The sequence below is a fragment of the Hyla sarda genome, chromosome 1, assembly GCF_029499605.1.
Source record: "Hyla sarda isolate aHylSar1 chromosome 1, aHylSar1.hap1, whole genome shotgun sequence".
NCBI classification, from domain to species: domain Eukaryota; kingdom Metazoa; phylum Chordata; class Amphibia; order Anura; family Hylidae; genus Hyla; species Hyla sarda.
The window spans coordinates 211,248,224-211,271,083 of record NC_079189.1 but is presented as its reverse complement, the minus strand read 5'-3'; the positions used below and the strand labels follow the sequence as shown (position 1 = coordinate 211,271,083).

Below are 22,860 nucleotides of genomic sequence, written 5' to 3'. Positions count from 1 at the left end.
TCACGGGGGTCCCCAGCGGCGGGACTCCCTGCGATCAGGCATCTTACCCCTTTAATTCAGTAGGCTGACATGTTCAACTCTGTAAAGAGAAAGGCTGTCATTAGAATTTTGCCAACTAAACCACCACAATGTCCTTATTGTAATAATATTAGTGGGTTGCTAGGCTATAAAATCAGGCTTTACCTTTATGGGGTCCTAATAATGCCTCTCTGTATTCAAAAGCCCCAAAGTCTTTATGATAGAGCAGAATAGGAGACCACAAGGATTACATAGAAGCCTATATCAAGTCAGGAATAATGAGTAACTACTCACCAGGATGATTGTGGCAGATAGAAGTAGTAGTTTCTGTAGGATGATTGAGGATGCCAGCAGCAGACAGGGGCAGGGAACTACTCCCGTAGGATGATTGCTAATGAATCAATGTATGTGACTTCAAACACTATTTTCTTTTCTTAGGGTGTACTGGAGAGCTTTCTGGGCACTGCAGTCTCTGGTGCTGTTTTTTGCCTTTTTGCTGGCCAACCACTAACAATTCTGAGTAGCACGGGGCCTGTCCTTGTGTTCGAAAGGCTTTTATTCAATTTCAGCAAGTAAGTCACTATTTCACTTTATTTAATATGTAAAGATATACTCAGTGTTTTCAGAAAGTAAATTCAGACGATTGGACGTGATTCCAAAAGAAACAGCCCTGTCTGTATAAGGTCTCACAGCTGACAATGCATATCAGAGCAATAGCCAAAAAGGTAAGGCTGAGGTAAGGCTGAATGTAGCAGAAGTACAGAGATATTCTTAATGGAAATCTGTCACCAGTGTCACCTGCACTAACCTGTCGGTACTGACAGGTAGTGCCGGTGACACTGATAACAACGGTACTTACCTTGTCCAGTCCATGCAGGGGATCTCCGGTAATCTTCTCTGTTAGCTTCAGCTCTGGGCCCGGCTTGGGGCACGGGCAGAGCTTAGTGACATCACCGCTGCTGTTCTCTAGCAGCGGGACCCAGCAGAGAGCAGGTGATGTCACTAAGCTCCACCCATGCCTCAAGCCGCACCCGGAGCTGAAGCTAACAGAGAAGATTACCGGAGATCTCCTGCATGGAATGAGTCTAGGTAAGTACCGTTGTCATCAGTGTCATCTGCACTAGCTGTCGGTACCGACAGGTTAGTGCAGGTGACAGATTTCCTTTAATGAAAACCTGATTCAACAAGGCAATGACGCTAAGCACACAGCCAACACAACACTGGAGTGGTTTAGGGACAACTAAGTGTATGTCCTTCAGTGGCCCAGTCAGAGCCCTGACTGGAATCAAATCAAGAAGACTGGAGGCTGTAATCATTGCCAAAGGTGCTTCAACTAAGTGCCTTCAATGCTTAGTTTTACCTTTTTAATAAATTAGCAAAGATTTCTAACATTCTGTTTTACCTTTTTCATTATGGGGTACTACGTACAGAATAATGGGGCAAACTAGAATTACATTAACAAAATGTGAAGGGTCTCAACACTTTCCCTGTTTATAGTCAGATTGATAAATGTCATAGTTTGCTAGTGTTTTGTATTTATTGGCATTTCCTGACTATTAGCCTCCGTAGAATCTCGCTTTATTTGTGTTCTCCGTAACGGATTACCTCATTCATGTCTCCTTTTCCAGAGATAATGAGTTTGATTACTTGGAGTTCCGCTTGTGGATTGGCCTGTGGTCAGCTTTCTTATGCCTCATTCTAGTGGCCACAGATGCTAGCTCACTTGTCAAGTACTTCACACGTTTTACAGAAGAAGGGTTTGCCTGTCTCATCAGCTTCATCTTCATTTACGATGCTTTCAAGAAGATGATCAAGTTTACAGATTATTACCCAATCAACTCACATTACAAAGTGGGTGAAGTCACCCTGTTTAACTGCGCTTGTCTCCCACCAGATCTAAGTAAGCATTACAGTTTTCTTGTTTACATAGTGCCAAGATCCTTATAATTACATGTATCCAGCGATTAGAGTTGTATAATTATACACATCACATTCAGTGCACTACTTCAGACTTATTTAAAGGAATACTCCGCCCCTAGACATCTTACCCCCTATCCTTTGGATAAGGGATAAGATGTCTGATCGCGGCGATCTCAGCTGCAGCACCCGAGATATGTCTAGGGGCAGAGTACCCTTTTAAGGATGTGCAGTGGTCCCTGGACATACGATCTTTTCAACATACGATGGCCTCTGAGAGGCAGCATCATCATCGGGGCCATCGCAAAAACTGCTATCCGGCAGAGCTGACTGCTTCAGCTGCCGTTGAATAGCCGTTTAATGTCCCCCATGTGCCCTGCTGAATAATACTTACATGTCCCCGCTGCTCTGGCCCGTCATTTCGCTGCTCCACTGCTGCCGCTGGGACGGCGTGAGCAGCAACGGGATGACGGCAAAGGAGAGTGACGGCGCAGGGCAGCGGCCACGTAGTGATATGGCAGCGGCGAACTGATGGGCTGGATTGGCGGGGACATGCGTATGATCCATGGTATGAATCCCTCAACATACGATGGTTTCAAAAAACGATGGTCTGTCTGCAACCAATTACCATCGTATGTTAATGGACCACTATAGAATAGACATGAAACCAGTGCACCTAGAGCAATACAATGTCAAAGAGAAAAGAAAAGCCGTCAGGCACTGCTAGTGCAGCCAAATATATACCAGTCCATGCAATGCAATATTATCAGCTGCCTCTGATGGTAACAAACTGCTAATCTGGACCCGGTGAGCGGTGCGGCTTCAGTAGTGGTAATGTAATCCAAACATACAGGATAACGGAAAGCATGGAATGAATCGCACTCACCATTTTGGATGTCCCAGGTAGGAAAATCTTTTATTCCATGAAATATGGTGCAGTAGTTACAGGAGACATAAATTTATGGAGCCGGGAGTGAGAGCAGACGCACGGGCACACCACAGGTGGCAACTAGTTTCGCGTGTGACATCACGCTCCGCCCCCTCAATGCAAGCCTACGGAGGGGGCGTGACAGCTGTCACGCCCCCTCCATAGGCTTGCATTGAGGGGGCGGAGAAGTGACATCACACGGGGCGGAGCCGTGACGTCACTATGCTTCGTCCCTGTGATCGCTAGTAATCAGACCTGGAGCGAGCACGCTCCGGGGGCTGATTCTAATGTGGTGTGGCGTGGAAGATCATGGGGGTCCCCAGCAGTGGGACCCCCGCGGTCAGGCATCTTATCCCCTATCCTTTGGATAGGGGATAAGATGTCTTAGCGCCAGAGTACCCCTTTAAGGTGAGTTTGCACAATTTACCTTACACTAGTAAACAGCAGAAAAGTCACACAGAAAAGTGTTTAGGCACACATGCAATATTTTATGTGCCAAATGTAAGCCAAAAACACCTTCTAAATAGCTTCATAAATATCCCCATTGGTGTTTACCCCCCTCTTTATTGCTTTTCCATTACCCTTGGACTTATTCCACATACCAGTGGGATAGTGTGGATGGGGCCACAATTAACCTGAGTAGTGCAAAATGGTAGTGCAAAATTTCAAAGGGAAATGCAAAATGTGACTACTGAATGCTGTTGCATTTTAGACACATACCATCTGGTTGATAAAAACAGCTAGCCTCCTTTTGTTCTGTATATCTTGTTCGCCAGACTAGGTGTGAATATACCCTTCATACTGAATGTAAAGTAAGCGGCACCGCATACTTGTAAACAAGCTCCCAATCATATTAGCAACTACTACATCTGTTTGGCCTGTCTGAGCTCAGTGCTCTAATACAGGATAAAGCCAGCCAACCAAAGCAAAGCTAAAGTACCACAGGGACACAGGGAATGGCTGGCAGGTCTCCTCACAGGACTCTAGTAGTTATTTTTATAGCAATATTTAAAGTTGTCACTAGGTAACTGCACTGGACTACAGCCTTACTCTATAATTCACTAGACTGGTGCACTGCTTGGCATAACAGCAGTATTTTACCCTCCCCCTGACAATCCAAGCTACACCACTGCCACATACCCTTGTTTTCTGCAGCACCACTTAAAAAGGGAGTACAGTATAGGCTATTGCCAGGAGGGATCTAATGGGCTCCAGGCCAGACATGTGTCTCAGTTGCTGGGTGCCAAGGTAGAGTAATACCAACCCTACCTGCCCTGGGTAAAGGATTTCCTAGCTACACCTTCATTCTCATCACCTACAGTAACAGCAAAGGGGATGGAACCAACCAGCACCAGGCCGGCTTTCTCCAAGAGCCTCATACCAGCAACAACATGGTCTATCAGAATAGTTTGTATTCCCCTGGTTTAGCTTATTTCTTTTCAAATCCTGCATAAATAGGCCAAAGTTATTTAGGTAGAGTGATTCTTGAGAAACATCTTTGTCACTTGGGCACTTCCCAGAGACAACAAAGTCACTTTGCTTTTACTAACTGTATGAAAGAGGATACTTTTGGAATTTTCATTGCATTTCTTCTATTAAAAATACAGCACATTATTATGAAGTGTGGAAAATGATATGTATTTCCTGTTTATAAGTGATGCATTATGGTTCAGTTATTTACAAAGAAAGAGCAATTCACTTTCCCATACTTGTGGGAAAAATAAGGTTTGTTCCATAGTTTACATTGATAAAGTATGAGAAACATGCAGAAACGGCAAACAATAGTCAGTATAAATTACTGGAATGTTGCGCTATTAAAGAAACAACCCAGTTAATCCATTCCAATATTACACTGTGATGTCTCCATGATAAGGTGAATCCTTATTTATAATGTTGTTGTTGACAGCAAATGTGTTTTATGGTCTATATGCCATCTTCAAGAAACAATCTGGACAAAACTGATGGCTTGTCTAGTGTTGAGCTTGAGGGGGAATTGAGGGGGAAACAGATTTTTTTTTTTTGTATCTCTTGAATGACTTTGTCATACATTACCCCCAATCAACAACCCCCACCTCCCTTCCTGTGACCCCGCGCTTGGCACTACAGTGGCTCTATTCTGAGTAGAGTGTTCCTTCAACAGTAATGTCTGCAGTTTGCTCATTGATGTCGGTGGGTGATCACGATCTATAGTCATGTTCTTGCTTCCTTTAAAATTCTCTTTTCTTTTTCAGGTAACAGTTCACTATTTAATGAGACCACATTCGATTTCCTTTCTACTACCATTGCCACTACAGAGGATCCAGTAAGTACTCCAACAGAAAATATTATTGTATCATAGAACATTTCTCCTTAACATAAAATAGAATAAAAATTACCAGTAAATATGGGTTGTCCTCTTCTGCTGCCCATAATTCTATTAAAATAGTTTTATAGATGTATCTGCTCATAAAACTTAGCAACACCCAATAGCACCTAATCATATCTCCTACCTACAAAGTGGCCAGTCTTTCTAGTTAATCTGTGAATTTTTTTTCTTCTTTACCTTTGCATTGGTGGTAAGTTACTAAACTAAAATTTGTGTCGACTTAAAGGGGTTGTCCAGGGGAAAACAACATTTTCTCCATGGCTGGGTGTGGTTTAAAAATAATAAACAAGCATTACTCACCTTCTCCAGTCCCCTACTGCTGCGGCACTGATGCCTCTAGTCTGCCACTAACCTCTGTTTCTTCCAGGTTCCTTTGATGTCCCAACCCCACAGGACCTAGTACCTGCCCACTGACACTGACACTGTGGTGTACAGCCTTAGTCAGTGATTGGCTGGGCCAATTCCTGTAGGGTTGGGATGTCACAGGAACCCTGATAAAGTAAAGACCACTGGAGGACCAGGAGCATAAGTGCAGCAGGTGCAGGTGACCAGGGGAGGTGAGTATAGCATGTTTTATTATTATTTTTACACCACCCCCAGCCCCAGACAACCCATTTAACTAGTATTTTTTTCCCTTCAATATCATTGCAACACAGATTTTTAGTAAAGGTCTGACTTTATCACTTAAAGTCAAAGACATCTTTAATAAAGAGGAGGGATATTTCGTTATTCACCTAAAAGGAAAACTGTCAGCCTGTTCACCTGCACTAAACAATACACTGGGTTACAGTGCAGGTGAGCAGGAGAAATATGATGTATTACTTACTTAGGGTAGGGTCACACATGTCGTATTTTTCTGCAGCTGATTTTGCTACCCATTGACTTCAATTGGTAGGAAAATTTGCAGCAGCAAAATAACGGCTTAAGCTTAGAGAGCAATAGAGGGGAGGAGCCAGCTGGCCGAGCTTCCCTGCCTCGTCTGGTATATGGCGCTCTGCCCGTCCATCTTAGACATATTCATTATTCTTCACGTCATGTCATAATGGCCAGGACGTGAGAGTGAAGAATAATGAATATGCTTAAGTATTTTTTAGACTCTGTTTCCTTGTTGTTTTTTCTAGTTTACATCAGTGTTATGCTTTTGGAAGTATTCACCAATGTATACATCTGATTGAAGTCTCCAAAATATTGCACTGTATAGGTGGCATACAGTGGTGCACTAAATGTTGGCCCTTGACTCCCATTGTAGAAACCTGTATGTCACTCAGCTTATATTTTGTATTAAGCCCACTGCATAGTACAGCTTGGTGGACTACACTTTCCTATACAGTAAGAATATTGTATCATGATGACTACTGGACTAGCAAATGCCAGGACATTTTTATGACATACACTGGATGCTTATAGTGTTTTTTTTTTTTTTGCACATTGGAGCCAAATTTGTGTGAAATATGAGACTAAAAGCCTACTGAGCCTAAAAGGAAGGTAGCAATAGGGGATACACAGTTTGTGGTTGTAACTCACACTTAGAGCTGGAGCAGACCCTGAATGTTTCTCTGCAATGTAGTAGTAACACTACTATAGATGATAAATGGGGGGTTCTGTTACTGATACAGCATTGAAGTCCAGGAGCTTTAAGTTATGCTTCTCCTTACTAACTATTACAGCTAGTATAACCTTTATCTTTATCTTATATTATACTTTACACATCTTTTTTTTTTTTTTTTGCAGCATTATAATGACACAATCATTTGGTCTTCGCTCACAAAGAAACAGTGTGTGAAGTATGGCGGCAATCTGGTTGGCAACAACTGCAAATATGTTCCTGATATCACTTTGATGTCCTTCATCTTGTTCTTTGGCACATACACATGCTCTACGGCTTTAAAGAAATTCAAAACCAGCCCCTATTTCCCAACTACAGTAAGTATCTTGCTACAGAAGTTAATAAAAAAAAAAAAAAAGATAAAGATAATTGATGTTACATGCAATAATATGTAATTGCCCTACGATTGCTATCACCCGCATTTGGCAGAAAAGGAATCCCTCCTCAGTTAATTGTTACCAGAGTTAAGAAAAAAGGACTAAGATAGTGGCCCTGATTTACTAAAAGAGTGTAAACTTAGACTAGACAATCTAAGAAAGGACCACATTTACAACAGTGGCTCATGCCACCGATAAATTGGACATTTTTTTTAGACTATTTAGTCTAAGTTTAAACCAATTATTACTTGGCTTAAAGGGGTACTCCAGTGAAAAAAAAAACATTTTAAGATCAACTGGTGCCAGAACGTTAAACAGATTTGTAAATTACTTCTATTAAAAAGTCTTAACCATTTCAGTACTGATCAGCTGCTGTATGCTCCACAGGAAGTTATATTTCTTTTTGGAATTCTTTTCTGTCTAACCACGCTCTCTGCTGACACCTCTGTCCATGTCAGGAACTGTCCAGAGTACAAGCAAATCCTGATAGCAAACCTCTCCTGCTCCTGACAGTTCCTGACATGGACAGAGGTGTCAGCAGAGAGCAATGTGGTCAGACTGAAAAGAACTACACAACTTCCTATGGAGCATACAGCAGCGGATAAGTACTGGAAGGATGAAGATTTTTAAATTGAAGTAAATTGCAAATCTGTTTAACTTTCTAATACCAGTTGATTTAAAAAAATAGTTTACCACTTTAAACTACACAAGAAACTTAGTCCCTGACTCTCACTGTCACTATCCCTGTTTCTTTTCATTCAAAACCCCCTCTTTCTACCTGATTTATTGTCTTCTTGGCTGTTCATTCAGCCGTCCTAGTGTGAGGGAGGAAGGGGGCGTGACCCAGCATAGAGGCTGTGAACTCAGCGGCTGGCAGCTCTGAATCTTCTCCTCTCTGTTTACAACTGCATGTGCAGAGAGAAGAAAGTTTCGGAGCTCAGATAGTAAAATGAATGAGGACAGTGCTGGCTCCAGCCTGTCTGATTGACAGGCAGGGACCAGTGCTGACCTTGTCTGTGTCCGGGCTTCAGTCTGAGATTTAGGACTCCAGCATGAGTCTCAAATCTATAAAAAGGGCTTGCAGCCAGGACTGGTAGGGAGCCCCCTGTGGTCATTTTTTCAAAGTGGAAAATTTAATAGACAGAAGCATATTTTTTTAATAACATGCAATTGGAAAGTTATTCTGCATAGATTAATCTATAATATATCAAATGTTTTTTTGATGAAAGGTACCCTTTAAATTCCACTGCATTTTTTGTCACATCTCTTTTGAGTGTCACACACCATGCAAAAGTGTCTAAAAAGTGTCTAACGCTTGTAATAAGCTAGGCGCAAGTCATGTGGCCCAGTTTTTTTTTGCATCAATAACACCAGAATTCTGTCACATTTGCACAAGTGAATCTGCCCCATTGTAGACCTAGTTAAATACTCTGCACAAAAAATAAAGGGAACACTTAAACAACACGTCAATCACACTTCTGTGAAATCACACTGTCCACTCAGGAAGCAACACTGATTGACAATCAATTTCACATTCTGTTGTGCAAATGGAACAGACAACAGGCGGAAATGATAGGCAATTAGCAAGACACCCCCAATAAAGGAGTGGTGACCACAGACCACTTCTCAGTTCCTATGCTTCTTGGCTAATGTTTTGGTCACTTTGGAATCCTGGCGGTGCTTTCACTCTAGTGATAGCATGAGACGGAGTCTACAACCCACACAAGTGGCTCAGGTAGTGCAGCTCATCTAGGATGACACATCAATGCAAGCTGTGGCAAGGAGGTTTGCTGTGTCTTTCAGCATAGTGTCCAGAGCATGGAGGCGCTCCCAGGAGACAGGCCAGTACATCAGGAGATGTGGAGGAGGACGTAGGAGGGCAACAACCCAGCAGCAGTGTTTGTGCAAGGAGGAGCACTGCCAGAGCCCTGCAAAATGACCTCCAGCAGGCCACAAATGTGCATGTGTCCACTCACAGTCAGAAACAGACTCCATGAGGGTGATATGAGGGCCCGACATCCACAGGTGGGGGTTGTGCTTACAGCCCAACACCATGCAGGATGTTTGGCATTTGCCAGAGAACACCAAGATAGGCAAATTCGCCACTGGCGCCCTGTGCTCTTCACAGATGAAAGTAGGTTCACACTGAGCACGTGACAGACGTGACAGAGTCTGGAGATGCCGTAAAGAACGTTCTGCTGCCTGCAACATCCTCCAGCATGACCGGTTTGGCGGTGGGTCAGTAATGGTGTGGGGTGGCATTTCTTTGGGGGGGCGGCACATCCCTCCATCTGCTTGCCAGAGGTAGCCTGACTGACATTAGGTACCGAGATAAGATCCTCAGACCTCTTGTGAGACCATATGCTGGTGCAGTTGGCTCTGGGTTCCTCCTAATGCAAGACACTGCTAGACCTCATGTGGCTGGAGTATGTCAGCAGTTCCTGCAAGAGGAAGGCATTGATGCTATGGACTGGCCCGCCTGTTTCCCAGACCTGAATCTGATTGAGAACATCTGGGACATCATGTCTCGCTCCATCAACCAAAGCCACGTTGCACCACAGACCATCCAGGAACATTCCCAGGCATTGTAGGGAGGTCATATGGGCATGTGAAGGCCACACACACTACTGAGCCTCATTTTGACTTGTTTTAAGGACATTACATCAAAGTTGGATCAGCCTATAGTGTGGTATTCCACTTTGATTTTGAGTGTGACTCCATATCCAGACCTCCATGGGGTGATAAATTTGATTTCCATGGATAATTTTTGTGTGATTTTGTTGTCAGCACATTCAACTACGTAAAGACAAAAGTGAAAGCTGATGGCAGCCCCTTTCCTAAGGTTTTCTTAAAGCGTATGGACACCATAGAGTGAGATCTCCCACTTGGGGTGCCCCTTTGTTAGTTAAAGGGGTAGTCCAGTTAACTGAACTTTTAAGAAACGTATCCTTTATCTGCGGGGGTCCCAGGAATCTACTGTACAGGACCCAGCTACATACATGTCCTTGGCGCACTCCGACCCCCACCTTCCTGGACGGATGCAAGTGACAGCCCCTTAAGCCAATCACGCTGAAGCGGGAGTTCGCTATGGCCGGTGATCGGCTGAACGGGCCATCATTTTTCCATTGCCCAGTTAGATGGGGGCCCAGTAGTTGCCCCCCCCCCCCACACACACACACACACGATCAGACACTTATCCCCTGTGAATAGGGGGATAAGTGTCTTAAAAGTTTAATTCCCTGGGCCTGTTAACTATACATGGCTATGTTTCTGGTAGATCTGGCCCATTTATGTATTACATTGTTGGCTGTTCATTTAAATTGTTGCTATGTAATACTACATTTACCCTGTTGTAGCTACTGCAGGTGAAATGTGTGCCCAGATGAAACTCTCTCTACTATCAGCTTTTCGCCTAAGGCATTGTTTCCCAAACAGGGCACTTCCAGCTGTTGCAAAACCCGAAGGTTGTCCGAGCATGCTGGGAGTTGTACATTTGCAACAGCTAGAGACTTCCTGCTTGGAAAACACTGACCTAGGGTTTCAAAAGCCACATAAAGTGCTAGCTTTATGTTAGTACATATAGAAATGGAAACTAGCTTTTGATATTCCTTCATTCCCATTAGAGATGAGCCGAAGTTACAGTGATTTGATTCGTCACAAACTTTTTGGCTCGGCAGTTGCTGACTTTAGTCTGCATAAATCAGTTCAGCTTTCAGGTGCTCCGGTAGGCTGGAGACTCTCTTCTACAACTGTATCCACCTTTTCCAGCCAACCGGAGCACTTGAAAACTGAACTCATTTATGCAGGCTAAAGTCAGCGAACGCCGAGCCGCAAGGTTCATGACGAATCGAATCACTGTAACTTCACTCATTTCTAATTCCCATGAATCCTAAAATTACATGCATAGGCCACCTACATTAAAAATAGCTTTCTTCTAATGAGCCGGACCCCTGTACACTACACCGGTTGCTTCTTTGTGTGTGATCCAGAAAGCGATACCTTCATTTTGCCAGGCGGAAATGTGTGTGATCACCCAGCGCTCTGAGGAGCCTCTGAAACAAAGGCTGCATACAGACATTACTAGTAGCCGGCTCATTAAAGTATCAGGTAATAGAAAGCTCGCTCAAGCACATTCTTACCAACATCCAACTTTTCCTTTTGAGGTCAGTTAAATAGAAATGTTGCTTTGAGAAGATGTGAACGAAATGAGAATGTTCTTCATTAACAAGAACAACACGGCTTCCTGTGGATCGTGTATTTTCTCAGATTTCACAGTATTTTATTATCCATACCAAAAATATGTAGATAAGGTGTGAACCCTGTGGGAAAGTGGGAGACTATACGCACTATTTGGAATTTTAATAAAATCAATTTGTGAATTCATCTTCATAAACACAGTGAATAAATTATAAGGAAGAAATAATGTAAATTATTGCACATTGTCATGTATAAATATGTAAATAAAAGTATAACCTCACTCAATTTTATTTTCTTATTTTTATTTTTTCTATGTATACAGAGGCATTCAACAGCATTCAATTTTGGTCTAACTGTTTTTTAAATTAAAAACAATGGATATAATTAAAGGGGGTGTTCCACCATAAAGACTTATAGGGAAAAACAAGTGCTCCATTCTTTGACTATGGGATATTCTAATTCTTGAGATCACAGGGGCCCCAGCAGTCGGGCCCCCTGCAATTATCCTGCTGCCACCTTCTGGCCGGGAGCAGCATGCAGCAACATCTTTTGTGGAATTTCCCATTGGCTAACATGAGTGCAGATTTTCCTAGAATTTCCAGGTGGGGGGAAGCTGCCAGGGGCCCGCTAACTTGCTGTGTGGGTGGGGCACCTGGTAGGCATTGAAGGGGTACTCCGTTAGAAATAAAAAAAATGTAATCAACTGGTGCCATAAAGTTAAACAGAATTGTAAATGACTTCTATTTAAAAATCTTAATTCTTCCAGTAGTTAGCTGCTGTATACTACAGAGGAAGTTATTTTCTTTTTTAATTTATTTTCTGTCTGACCACAGTGCTCTCTGCTGACACCTCTGTCCAGGTCAGGAACTATCCAGAGAGGGATAGGTTTGCTATGGGGATTTGCTTCTACTCTGGACAGTTCCTGACATGGACAGAGGTGTCAGCAGAGAGCACTGTGATCAGACAGAAAAGAAATTCAAAAAGAAAATAACATCCTCTGTAGTATACAGCAGCTGATAAGTACTGGAAGGATTAAGATTTTTAAACAGAAGTAATTTACAAACCTTTCTGGCTCCAGATGATTTAAAAAAAATATATATTTTCTCCGGAGTACCCCTTTTAAGACTGCAGCAGCAGTTTCCTGCTGCCACCTTCAGGCCAGGAGCAACGTTCAGAAACATCTTTGGTGAATTTTCCCATTCATTAACATGGGTGCAGCTTTAAGAGATAACAGCTTCTCTATTCATTGACTATGGGAGATTCTCATTCTCGAGATGACAGGGGCCCCAGAAGTCGGGCCCCTTGCAATTATACACTTGTATAGGGAAAACCTCTCAAAGGCCCTGAGTGACAGAAAATACCATTTAATGTACAGATCTTTGCAAAGTTATGAACAGTACAGTTTTTGCAACTGGTAAACTTAAATTAAATGCAAAATATTTCCTATGATACCAACAAATTAGCTTTTTTTATGAAGAACACTTCATATTCAGATGGCGTAAAATGTGCGGAATGTCTGCCTGGAAAACATGGATGTACTTTCCAATCATTTGCATGTTCCGTCGGTGCTAGGCCTGCTGGGAAATGTGCCATCTCCATAGACGGCAATGCATTTCTGAGCGGAATTCGTAGAAACAATGAGTTGGTTGATTGTTTCTGCCAACGACAAAATCGGGATTTCCGCAACAGAAACATATGGCACAGAAATGTCACTGTATGCATGGTGCAGAAGAATCTCCATCAGGCCCATAGAGTTGAATGGAGCTTTTTTAAACATCAATCCTTTCCAATGTGAAGGCAAATGGCTCCACAAATACTGTAGAGGTGTTTAATGTTTTTTATTTAATTTATTTGATTTTTGGGGGCTCTAACATTTTCTTTATTTTTGATTCCAGGCCAGAAAACTCATCAGTGATTTTGCCATCATCCTCTCGATTCTGATCTTCTGTGGAATCGATGCTCTGGTTGGAGTGGACACACCAAAGCTGATTGTCCCTAGTGAATTTAAGGTAAACTAAGGGGTATATCTAAAAACAATATTTTCTCCATATTTACTTGTAGATCACAAAAGCATTAAAACCAGTGTAGACATGGTCAGAAAAAAATATAAGATAAGATGTATGTGTGTCCCACTGCATATACAAATTATTCTGTATAGAGAGAAAGCCGAATTTATCAGAGTATTGATTTTTTTTATCAGTCTTATGCAGAAACAGTTAATACAATAAAATTCTGACTTCTGCTATGACAACCTCAACATTATTATATGTGCACCTATACAATGAACCTTCTTATTTGTTATTATTTTTTGCTTTTTTTTTTTAGCCAACAAATCCTAACAGAGGCTGGTTTGTGCCCCCATTTGGAGGAAACCCTTGGTGGGTATACCTGGCGTCAGCTCTTCCCGCTCTTCTTGTCACCATTTTAATCTTCATGGACCAACAGATTACAGGAGTCATTGTCAACAGAAAGGAAAACAAGCTTAAGGTTTGTTGACCAAGATTGTCTTGCTACGTTCCTCAACTACATGTCCTCGCCTCTTTATTAGAGAGAGCTGAAACATTCATCACAGTGCTATGGACACCATTTACTTATTTATGTTCCGACACCGTGCTGTTTCCATCCACGCAGTAGGGTTGTATTACTGTAGATTTCACCAGTAGTTTGCAATTCCATCCTCAGCTTTGGCTTTGCTAGTAGAAGTATTTGTTTCATGTACTGATAACCAGGTGGGATAAGGTGAAGGAAACAAAGAAATGTGTGTTTCCCACCCAAAGTGTGGGACCAGTGATAAGTAGCAGTCGGACACAGACTATATGAGTTATGGAGATCACATAAACTACTGTCCGTTCGCAATCTAGCAGAGTAAGGAAACGTGCTTGTTAACAGAAGAACAGGATTAACAGGTGCTGTCTTTGTTGGTCAAGTTCTGTATATACCACTGTTTGGTAGAAGAAGCATGGCAGTGATGGCCACAATTTGATGGCTGAAACCAAAGAGATCTTTGTTGTATCTTTTTTTAGTAAAGATCAGCTTGAAAGAGAACCTGTCATCATTTTCATGCTGCCTAACTATAGGTCATCAGGGCGGTCCCCAACAGCTTATTCCTGCACTGCCAACCTTAATTGATAGACCGCTCCTAAACACAGTAAGGCTGATGGGGTGGGGGGAATCCATCAAGGACCACCCTGATGACTTGTGGTTCAGGCAGCATGAAAGTGATGACAGGATCCCTTTAAACAGCAAATCATGGCTATTGCTCTTATTCTTCTCTTATTCTTCTTCCATTGACCAGTGGAATGTACTATGGTGAATGGAGACCAGCAGTAATGTCTATCTGGTTTAATCTTTGTCTATGCAGCACAGCACAATAATGTTACCGGTGAACCTTGTCACTCATGTCAGAATCATAGAAAAGTGGATTGTCCTGGGTAGGCAGTGTGGAACTGAGATGTTAGAGGAAGATTTCCTCCGCAGATCACTTTCCAGGTCATGTGGTCCATGTCACCCTTTGAAGGAATACTTACAGAGTAATTCAGGCCCACCCATCATTTCCTATTAATAGCCTCTTCTATATAGGGAAAACATCCATTCACCTGAGATTATTTGTGGATAGTATTACACTTCCCGAACGCTCAGAATTCCTGCTATGTATCTGTCTCAATATATAGCTTGAGAATGGTGTTGTGAGAACACCGAAACGTCGCTGCTTTTTGCTTTTGGAATAAAGCCACTTTTTTGATTTTTTCACTACTACTGAGTGCTGCGGTCATCCTTTATGTTTTGTCTCAATATATAGTCGTATTTCATTGAGGGAACAATGGATGCATGTTAAAAAACCCTTTTTTATAAGACAACCCACATGTAGACACATTATAATCTGTGATATCACAAATATTTTCTATTTTTTTAATTATTATTTTTTTCCTCTTCAGAAAGGAGCAGGGTATCATTTGGACTTGTTCTGGGTGGCAGTTCTTATGATCATATGCTCCTTTATGGCTCTTCCATGGTATGTGGCTGCCACTGTCATTTCAATTGCTCACATTGACAGCTTGAAAATGGAAACAGAGACATCTGCACCTGGAGAGCAACCCAAGTTCTTGGGAGTAAGGTAAGGTCATCATTTACATACTTTTGTGCCCAAAATCCAAAAATGATGGCAATAGCACCCAAAGTCTTACTAGAATACTCATAGTCTGAAGGTATCATAGGTAAAATGTTAGGAAACTGCATTGTCAGCAATGTCTTACTTTAAAGGAGAAGTCTTATGGGAAAAATTATTTTTTGTACAGTTAGGTTGGTGCGCCCAGCTCCACCTCACAACAGCGTCAAATACACTGCGTACACGCTGTGTGAGACCCTACCCTTACTCTATGTTAAGATTTCCTCTATTTTCACTAGGTACAGCCACCACACTAGGAGATTGCTCCAAATACTCATAATTTATGGTTTACATGCAATAAAAATGGTTTACATGCAATAAAAAAGTAAAAAATGAAAATGTTGAAAAAGCTTTTTTTTTATGTTTACGTTCACCATATGGTTATTATTTGAATATGTTTATTGCTTGCAGGGAACAGAGAGTTACTGGAACAATGGTGTTTATACTGACTGGTATATCTGTTTTCATGGCGCCCATACTGAAGGTAAAGCAAGTGTCCTTTATAATTTATATAGTGCTCAGGGGAACACAAAAAAAACCTGAAAAATGATAAGAAGTTAAAGAAGAAGTATCATGTAAAAAACTTATCCCTTATCCAAAGAATAGGGGATACATTTTAGAACACGGACAGAGGGGGGGGTTGGGGGGGCTTCTGAGCGCTGGGGCCTATGCCGCTGTGAAGGAGAGTCGGGGCTCCAAACAGGAGATCAGGGGGGGCCTCATCACTCGGACCCCCCACACATTGAAACTTATCCCCAATCCTTTGGGTAGAGGAGAAGTTTTTTTTACATAATATTTCTCCTTTAAGATCAGATTCATGTATGCAGTTTTAGTGGCAGTCTATATGCATGTGCATTTCACTCTGGCTAAAAAACTACATGTGATAATCCACCTTAATATATTCACATTACATGTTATAGGGGTACTCTGGTGGAAAACTTTTTTTTTTTAATTTATTTATTTATTTATTTTTTAAATCAACTGGTGCCAGAAAGTTAAACAGATTTGTAAATTACTTCTATTAAAAAAATCTTAATCCTTCCAGTACTTATTAGCTGCTGAATACTACAGAGGAAATTATTTTCTTTTTGGAACCACAGAGCTCTCTGCTGAATCACGAGCACAGTGCTCTCTGCTGACATCTCTGTCCATTTTAAGAACTGTCCAGAGTAGGGGAAAATCCCCATAGCAAACATATGCTGCTCTGGACAGTTACTAAAATGGACAGAGATGTCAGCAGAGAGCACTGTGCTCGTGATGTCAGCAGAGAGCACTGTGTTCCAAAAAGAAAATCATTTCCTCTGTAGTATTCATCAGCTAAAAAGTACTGGAGGGATTAAGATCTTTTTAAATAGAAGTAATTTACAAATCTGTTTAACTTTCTGGCACCAGTTGATTAAAAAATAAAAATAAAAATAGTTTTCCACCGGAGTACCCCTTTTAGTTTCCATTGTTATTAAACTGCCATTGAAGATTTAGTCTTCTACTGACTATTCAGCTGATAGTAAAGGGGGATAAGCAGCTGCCAGACAACATCTGAATTGGCAGCAAAGGATTAGCCATGTAGAAATCTTACATGACCCATTCTTCCTTTACCTGACAGTTGCCATCAGGGAAAAGTAAGCACACGATACCTGAGATAGTCAGCTTCTGCTGAAATTAATGGGTTTGCCAACGTTCTTCCACTGTGTGTGGCATCTTCATAAACAAAACAGAAAAACAACTGCGTTTCTATGGATCAAAAAGTCTTTATTAATACACAATACATAAATGGTACAGACAAAATCATAAGAACAATTTAAAAGCAGAAATGGAATATAATCCAGAAGTGGTAGTCCAGTGGACCAGAATTAACAGGCAGTGACTGGGATCATAGATAAATATTAGTAATACAGGTCAATAACTGATCTTTGGAATAAAAACACCAGGGAGGTATATAATAAGGTGCATTGGGCTACTCATGCACGGACAAAATTTCCATGAACATGAAGAAGGTGCAATTTAGCATGAATTTAAATATAAATAACTCTGCATTTCCCCTGAGTTACATATCAGAATACAATATAATCCATGAAGGAAGGGCAGTTAACACAACCTACATAGCCTGTAGTGAACTATACAAGAAGAAACATGTGCAAACATACTGAAAGATGACTACTACAACCTGGTGTAAGATGCCCTGGTCACACGCAAGACCCGACGTTTCGCTTCTCGCTTCAATCTTCATAAAGCAGATCTTGATACAGGATATGCAGGGACAGCAGCATACAATACATTTTCCAAGGAAATAATCTTATATGAAACACAATGGGGGAGATTTATCAAAACCTGTCCAATGGAAAAGTTGCTGAGTTGCCCATAGCAACCAATCAGATGGCTGCTTTCATTTCCTCGAGGCCTTTTCAAAAATGAAAGAAGCGATCTGATTGGTTGCTATGGGCAACTCAGCAACTTTTCCTCTGGACAGGTTTTCATAAATCTCCCTCAATTAGTTTATTAGATTTCAAGTGCCATAGTGCCAAGTGCCATAGTCCTTCCCAATTCAGCACACATTCTTCACACCCTGTAAGATCTGGAGTGAAGTGGTACGTCCATTCATAACTCTACTTTGCTCCTACATTATAGAGGGGCTCATGTGTCCAGTTCCTCATAGCCAAGGTGGGACTACAAACTCTGCATCACCTGTAGTCAGAATACTATGTCACAAAGTGCCCTAAATATATCTGTTCAGTCTCATAAAACTTACTCTATTATACTTAAATTGTTCTGGAATGAGTTGAAGTGTCCAGTGCTGCTTAGTATGCATGCTCCTTCTTCACGCCTGTTCCAGCACTGTTTACCTCCTGTGGAATGCTGACGTAAACTGGAACATTCTGTTGTTTCTTAAATACTGTGTAGCATTTCTTCTGTTCTTCTGTACGCTATACTATGTAGCTATAAACACAGCAGGCCTCTCAGTATTATGTTATATCAGCTCACGCTCCTTAATGTTGCTTGCAGGATATGAAGATTCTCATGTAATACTTACTCCGTGTCGTCATGTCAAATTGTTACAAACTAATACTCCCAAAAAGATTTCGAAGCTGTACTTGTATTGTGCATGACTGCTGAGACATAGTTAGCATGCTGTCTGTGAACAATAACTGGTACAAAGCATATGGATAGCAGTAACAGTATGGTAGTCACATAACAAAAGTGTATAATAGTCACATAACAGTAATTACATTCCCAATATTACTGAAAGAGCTAATCTATGGCTTTACAATACAAGTGAATGAAGGGATTCTCCTTTTCTAACATGTTCTATCTGCTCTGTCTGGTGAAAGGGATATTCTGGCAAAATGGTTTTACCTTTACAGCTTTCTAGGGTGTCAAAGAAAGGTTGTACTCACCTGCCGCCTGTCCTCGCTGGTGCCATTCTGAGGGTGCTGGTCCTGGCTGTCAACGCTTCCTGTACTCTATCCTGATATATAGGAAATACAGCTGCTGGGCCAGTCGCTGAGTGAGCAGTAATTTCCTACATGTCAGGAAGAAGAACAGGGAGCGCTGACAATGGGGACCAGCACTGTTGAAAAAGGGCTGGTAGGGGATCGATGGCAGATGAGTACAAGTTATTTGATTTATTTTTTTCTTGACACCCTGAGCAGTTTTAAAGCTTTGCTGCCATTTGTAAAAATGTTTGACATGTGTTTCAAATGTGTCAAAAGCTTAGATTACAATCCTCAGACCTGCTGCAATCGCGAGCTACAGCTGGGTAAAGTGTGCAGCAGCGAACATCTCACTTTCTGGCTATTACTTAAACCTGACTCATTCACCATAGACTGTAATGAGACGGATTAGGCGGTCTGCGAGGCAGTGGAGCGCACTGCCACGCACTAAAAAGGGAAATAACATACGATTGGAGACTCGAAGGACTGAGACTCGATTCAATCGAAACTTTTAACATGTCCAGATGACATGTCAAAAGTTTTTACAAATGACAGTAACACAATTAAAATATAATATCCCGTTGCTTTTTTTTTTAACAATCCAAATAGCCCAGGCGTTTAGGGCTTAGGGCATTTAGGGCATTCTGTGGATATTCTGTATTGAATTTCCAAAATCTCATCTACATATTGTGGAAAAAAATTCTTCCTCCAATCTGCATGATTTGGTGTCAATTTGCAGCTGTGGATCTGCTGTGGGAATGTTGCATATTTTTCCCTGCAGAAAATCTGCAGCGATCCTGCGTTGGGTGGCCATAGCATTTTTTGTGTAAATAAAGTATATTAAGAAATCAGTGAATAAGAAAATTTACTAATGAATATACGTTATTTTAAATGATCTTATGACATCCTCTGCCATTGCCGATCTCGGGTCCCCACTGATCACCACTTACCGGCTCTGGATCTTGGCATTTAGAAAATGCCCACTCTGCCCACTTGTGTGTCAGGACAATACCAGTAAAGATCGGTGGGGACCTGATGGGTGAGGTGGATAATTCTTAATGTATTTTTTTACACAGTCTGTCCAATGGTCACCACCTTTAAAGAGTACCTGTCATAATCTTGTTAAATGTTTCAATCCTCCTAGCTTGCTGCCCCCTTCATGATAAACCACCCCTGCCTTTATTTTTATTTTTCTACCTTGATATATCTCTGTATTTTCTGCTCGGTCTCAGTCAGATTCACAGACTGGAAAGGGGCATTTCCCAGCAGGCGTGACATAACCTGAAGCCATAGAGGGGAGAACTTGCTCACTCTACTACACACATACCACAGCAGTTCAGTGTGAAATGAGCAATGATTGGCTAAGACTGCACACACACACCCTCAGCACTCAAGACTGCATTTCCTGATTTTGGACTTCTGCCAGGCCAGCAGGAGTCCAAAGTCCGTTCAAGAGATGGGGGGAAATCTGCTGTGGACAAGTAGGGGGACACCTAGTCGCAGCTTTTTTTAAACACAAATAAAACATAGAAATCTTAAATGGTCTCATTAAAACAAATTTTTGCTATTGCGCTCCTAATGGTAAATAAAAAATATTTCTAATATACTTTGTTTTTAAAAAAAATGAAGTTTTCTATGTTTTATATGTGCTTAAAAGAGCACATTTCCCCCCCATCTTATACACAGACTTTGGACCGAAGCCCAAACACAGGAAGTGCAGCCTGAAATGCTGAGGGTGTGTGTCCAACCAACAGCATATGGCAGTTAAGTGTGAGAGAAGCTATGATTGGACGAGGCTGGACACACCCCCCTCAGCACTCCAAGCTGCACTTCCTGTGTTTGGGCTTCGGTCCAAAGTCTGTATATGAGATGGGGGAAAATGTGCTCTTGAGCTTTTTTAAGCACAAATAAAACATAGAAAACTTCATTTTTTTAAACAAAGTATATTAGAAATATTTTTTATTTACCCTAAGGAGTGCAATAGCAAAAACTTGTTACCATTAAATTTTTTTTTAAACAAAGTCTATGAGAAAGATTTTATTTTTTTTATCATCAGGAGTGCAATAGCAAAAATTACTTTTCATGAGAGTGCCCATTTAAGGGTAGGATCACATGTCATATTTCGCTGCATATTTTTCTGCATAGTTTCCTACCGATAGAAGTCAATGGGTAGCAAAATCAGCTGCAGTAAATATGCAAAATATACCCCAAGTTAAAAAAAAGTATGATGGATATATTTTAGGATAAAAGAAAAAATTAACACTTGGACTTGAAACAAAAACTCTAGCCCCCTATTTATCTTGTGTCTTATTTACTCCAGAATGGTGTCTAATCTTTTTTTTTTTTTTTTTTACATTTTCATTCATAAACTCTGAAGAGATAAAGTCACATACAGATTTTGGAATAGAAAAAGTGTCATAATAAAATCTTAGCTGGTATGAACGTTAGTCGCAGAGATGCATAAAAATGATAAATCTATCACTGCATAAGTCAATATATGAGATTAGCTTTTATTTAGACTACTGTTTTCCAAACAGTGTGTCTCCTGCTGTTGCAAAACTACAACTCCCAGCATGCACAGACAGCCGAAGGCTATTCGAGCATGCTGGGAGATGTAGTTTTGCAACAGCTATAGACACACTGTTTGGAAAACACTGCTAAAATCATTCCACACTGGCCCGTAGTTTTTCAAAGTCTGGTTATTTACTAGTTTTGTCAAGTGTGTTGCTGCTGCCACCAAGTGGTGGACTATATATATATGCATGCTGAAGTCACAACGAAACTGCTCTGATCCGCAACTGGCATTCTCCTTATAATGTAGGGTTAGAATTAAGCAAACAAACACTTGACTTACTACTAGTAAACACCGTGATCAGCTCCTGACTCCGGCTCTATACAGCTTTGTTGTCAAGGTCACAAGGATTTGGCAAGTGGATTAATTAACTTATTGTGCAAAGTAATTTCTGCTGCGGTCGCGAGTTAGTGATCTCAGGAGCGCAGCGGCAATAACCACATGCCTTGGAAATTACATCTTGGCCACCAAAGACAAAATGTTAATAACTTCTTAAAGTGTTTGTGCTGTAAATTTTCTGTGTTGTGAACTTTTTTCAGTTTTGAACACAATGAAAAAGAATCGGTAATGCATCAGTGCCCTACTTTCTGAATGTTGAAACATTGTTTCTTTAAATGGTTTGTCAAGGCAAGACAAAAATTTGTTCCAGGCTGGGAGTTATATAAAAAATATAAACAAGCTATACTCACCTCCTCCAGCCCCCTGCAGCTGTCTGGCCAACATCCCAGTCCTCTGCTGGTTTCTGCTCCTTCAAGGTTGTGTGTTATCCCGACTCCATGGGTGCCCCCCCCCCCCCCACGATCTTTTTGTAAGGCAGAACATCCCCCTTTTATGTAGCATCAGTGTTTAATTGTGTGAATTATTCAGTTATAGGTGACAACGTCTTTCCATATGGTCTGTAAAGACAGCAGAGAACAGTGGCTCCCATCTTGTAATGCATGGCACAGTCATGGTTTTACATAATCGGCCATTTATTTCCATAGACCACATGCTACAGATAAAATATATTTATGATCCCAAATTCTCAAAAGCTGATCACCTGTATCTGCGGCAATTGTCTTAAAGCAAAACTCTTTATAAGTACAGTCCACAATAGAAGTCACCCGGCACCGCTACTCCACTAATATTCTGCTGCTACCCTCCTCCGGCTACAGGGCCATTCCGGTGCTCACATGTAAAGTCCAAAATGCATCCAACAAGAAATGTACAAAGAATGGAGCACTCACCCGGTCCTTGCGAACAACGTACTTCTTTATTGCGTTACAATATGGTAGTGTTCCACAACAT

The 22,860-nt window shown here is 41.4% G+C and overlaps 1 protein-coding gene across 6 annotated transcripts in view; it reads left to right on the top strand.

The window, feature by feature from the left end:
• SLC4A4 (solute carrier family 4 member 4) overlaps positions 1-22,860 on the top strand; it is a 235,600-nt gene that overhangs the window by 187,760 nt on the left and 24,980 nt on the right. For all 6 annotated transcript variants that reach the window (XM_056568080.1, XM_056568101.1, XM_056568094.1 and 3 more), the window contains 8 exons: positions 457-590; positions 1,647-1,918; positions 5,095-5,165; positions 6,960-7,151; positions 13,304-13,417; positions 13,734-13,895; positions 15,344-15,522; positions 15,985-16,057. In XM_056568080.1, the coding sequence (XP_056424055.1) occupies positions 457-590; positions 1,647-1,918; positions 5,095-5,165; positions 6,960-7,151; positions 13,304-13,417; positions 13,734-13,895; positions 15,344-15,522; positions 15,985-16,057 (1,197 nt within the window). The remainder of the gene's footprint in view (positions 1-456; positions 591-1,646; positions 1,919-5,094; positions 5,166-6,959; positions 7,152-13,303; positions 13,418-13,733; positions 13,896-15,343; positions 15,523-15,984; positions 16,058-22,860) is intronic.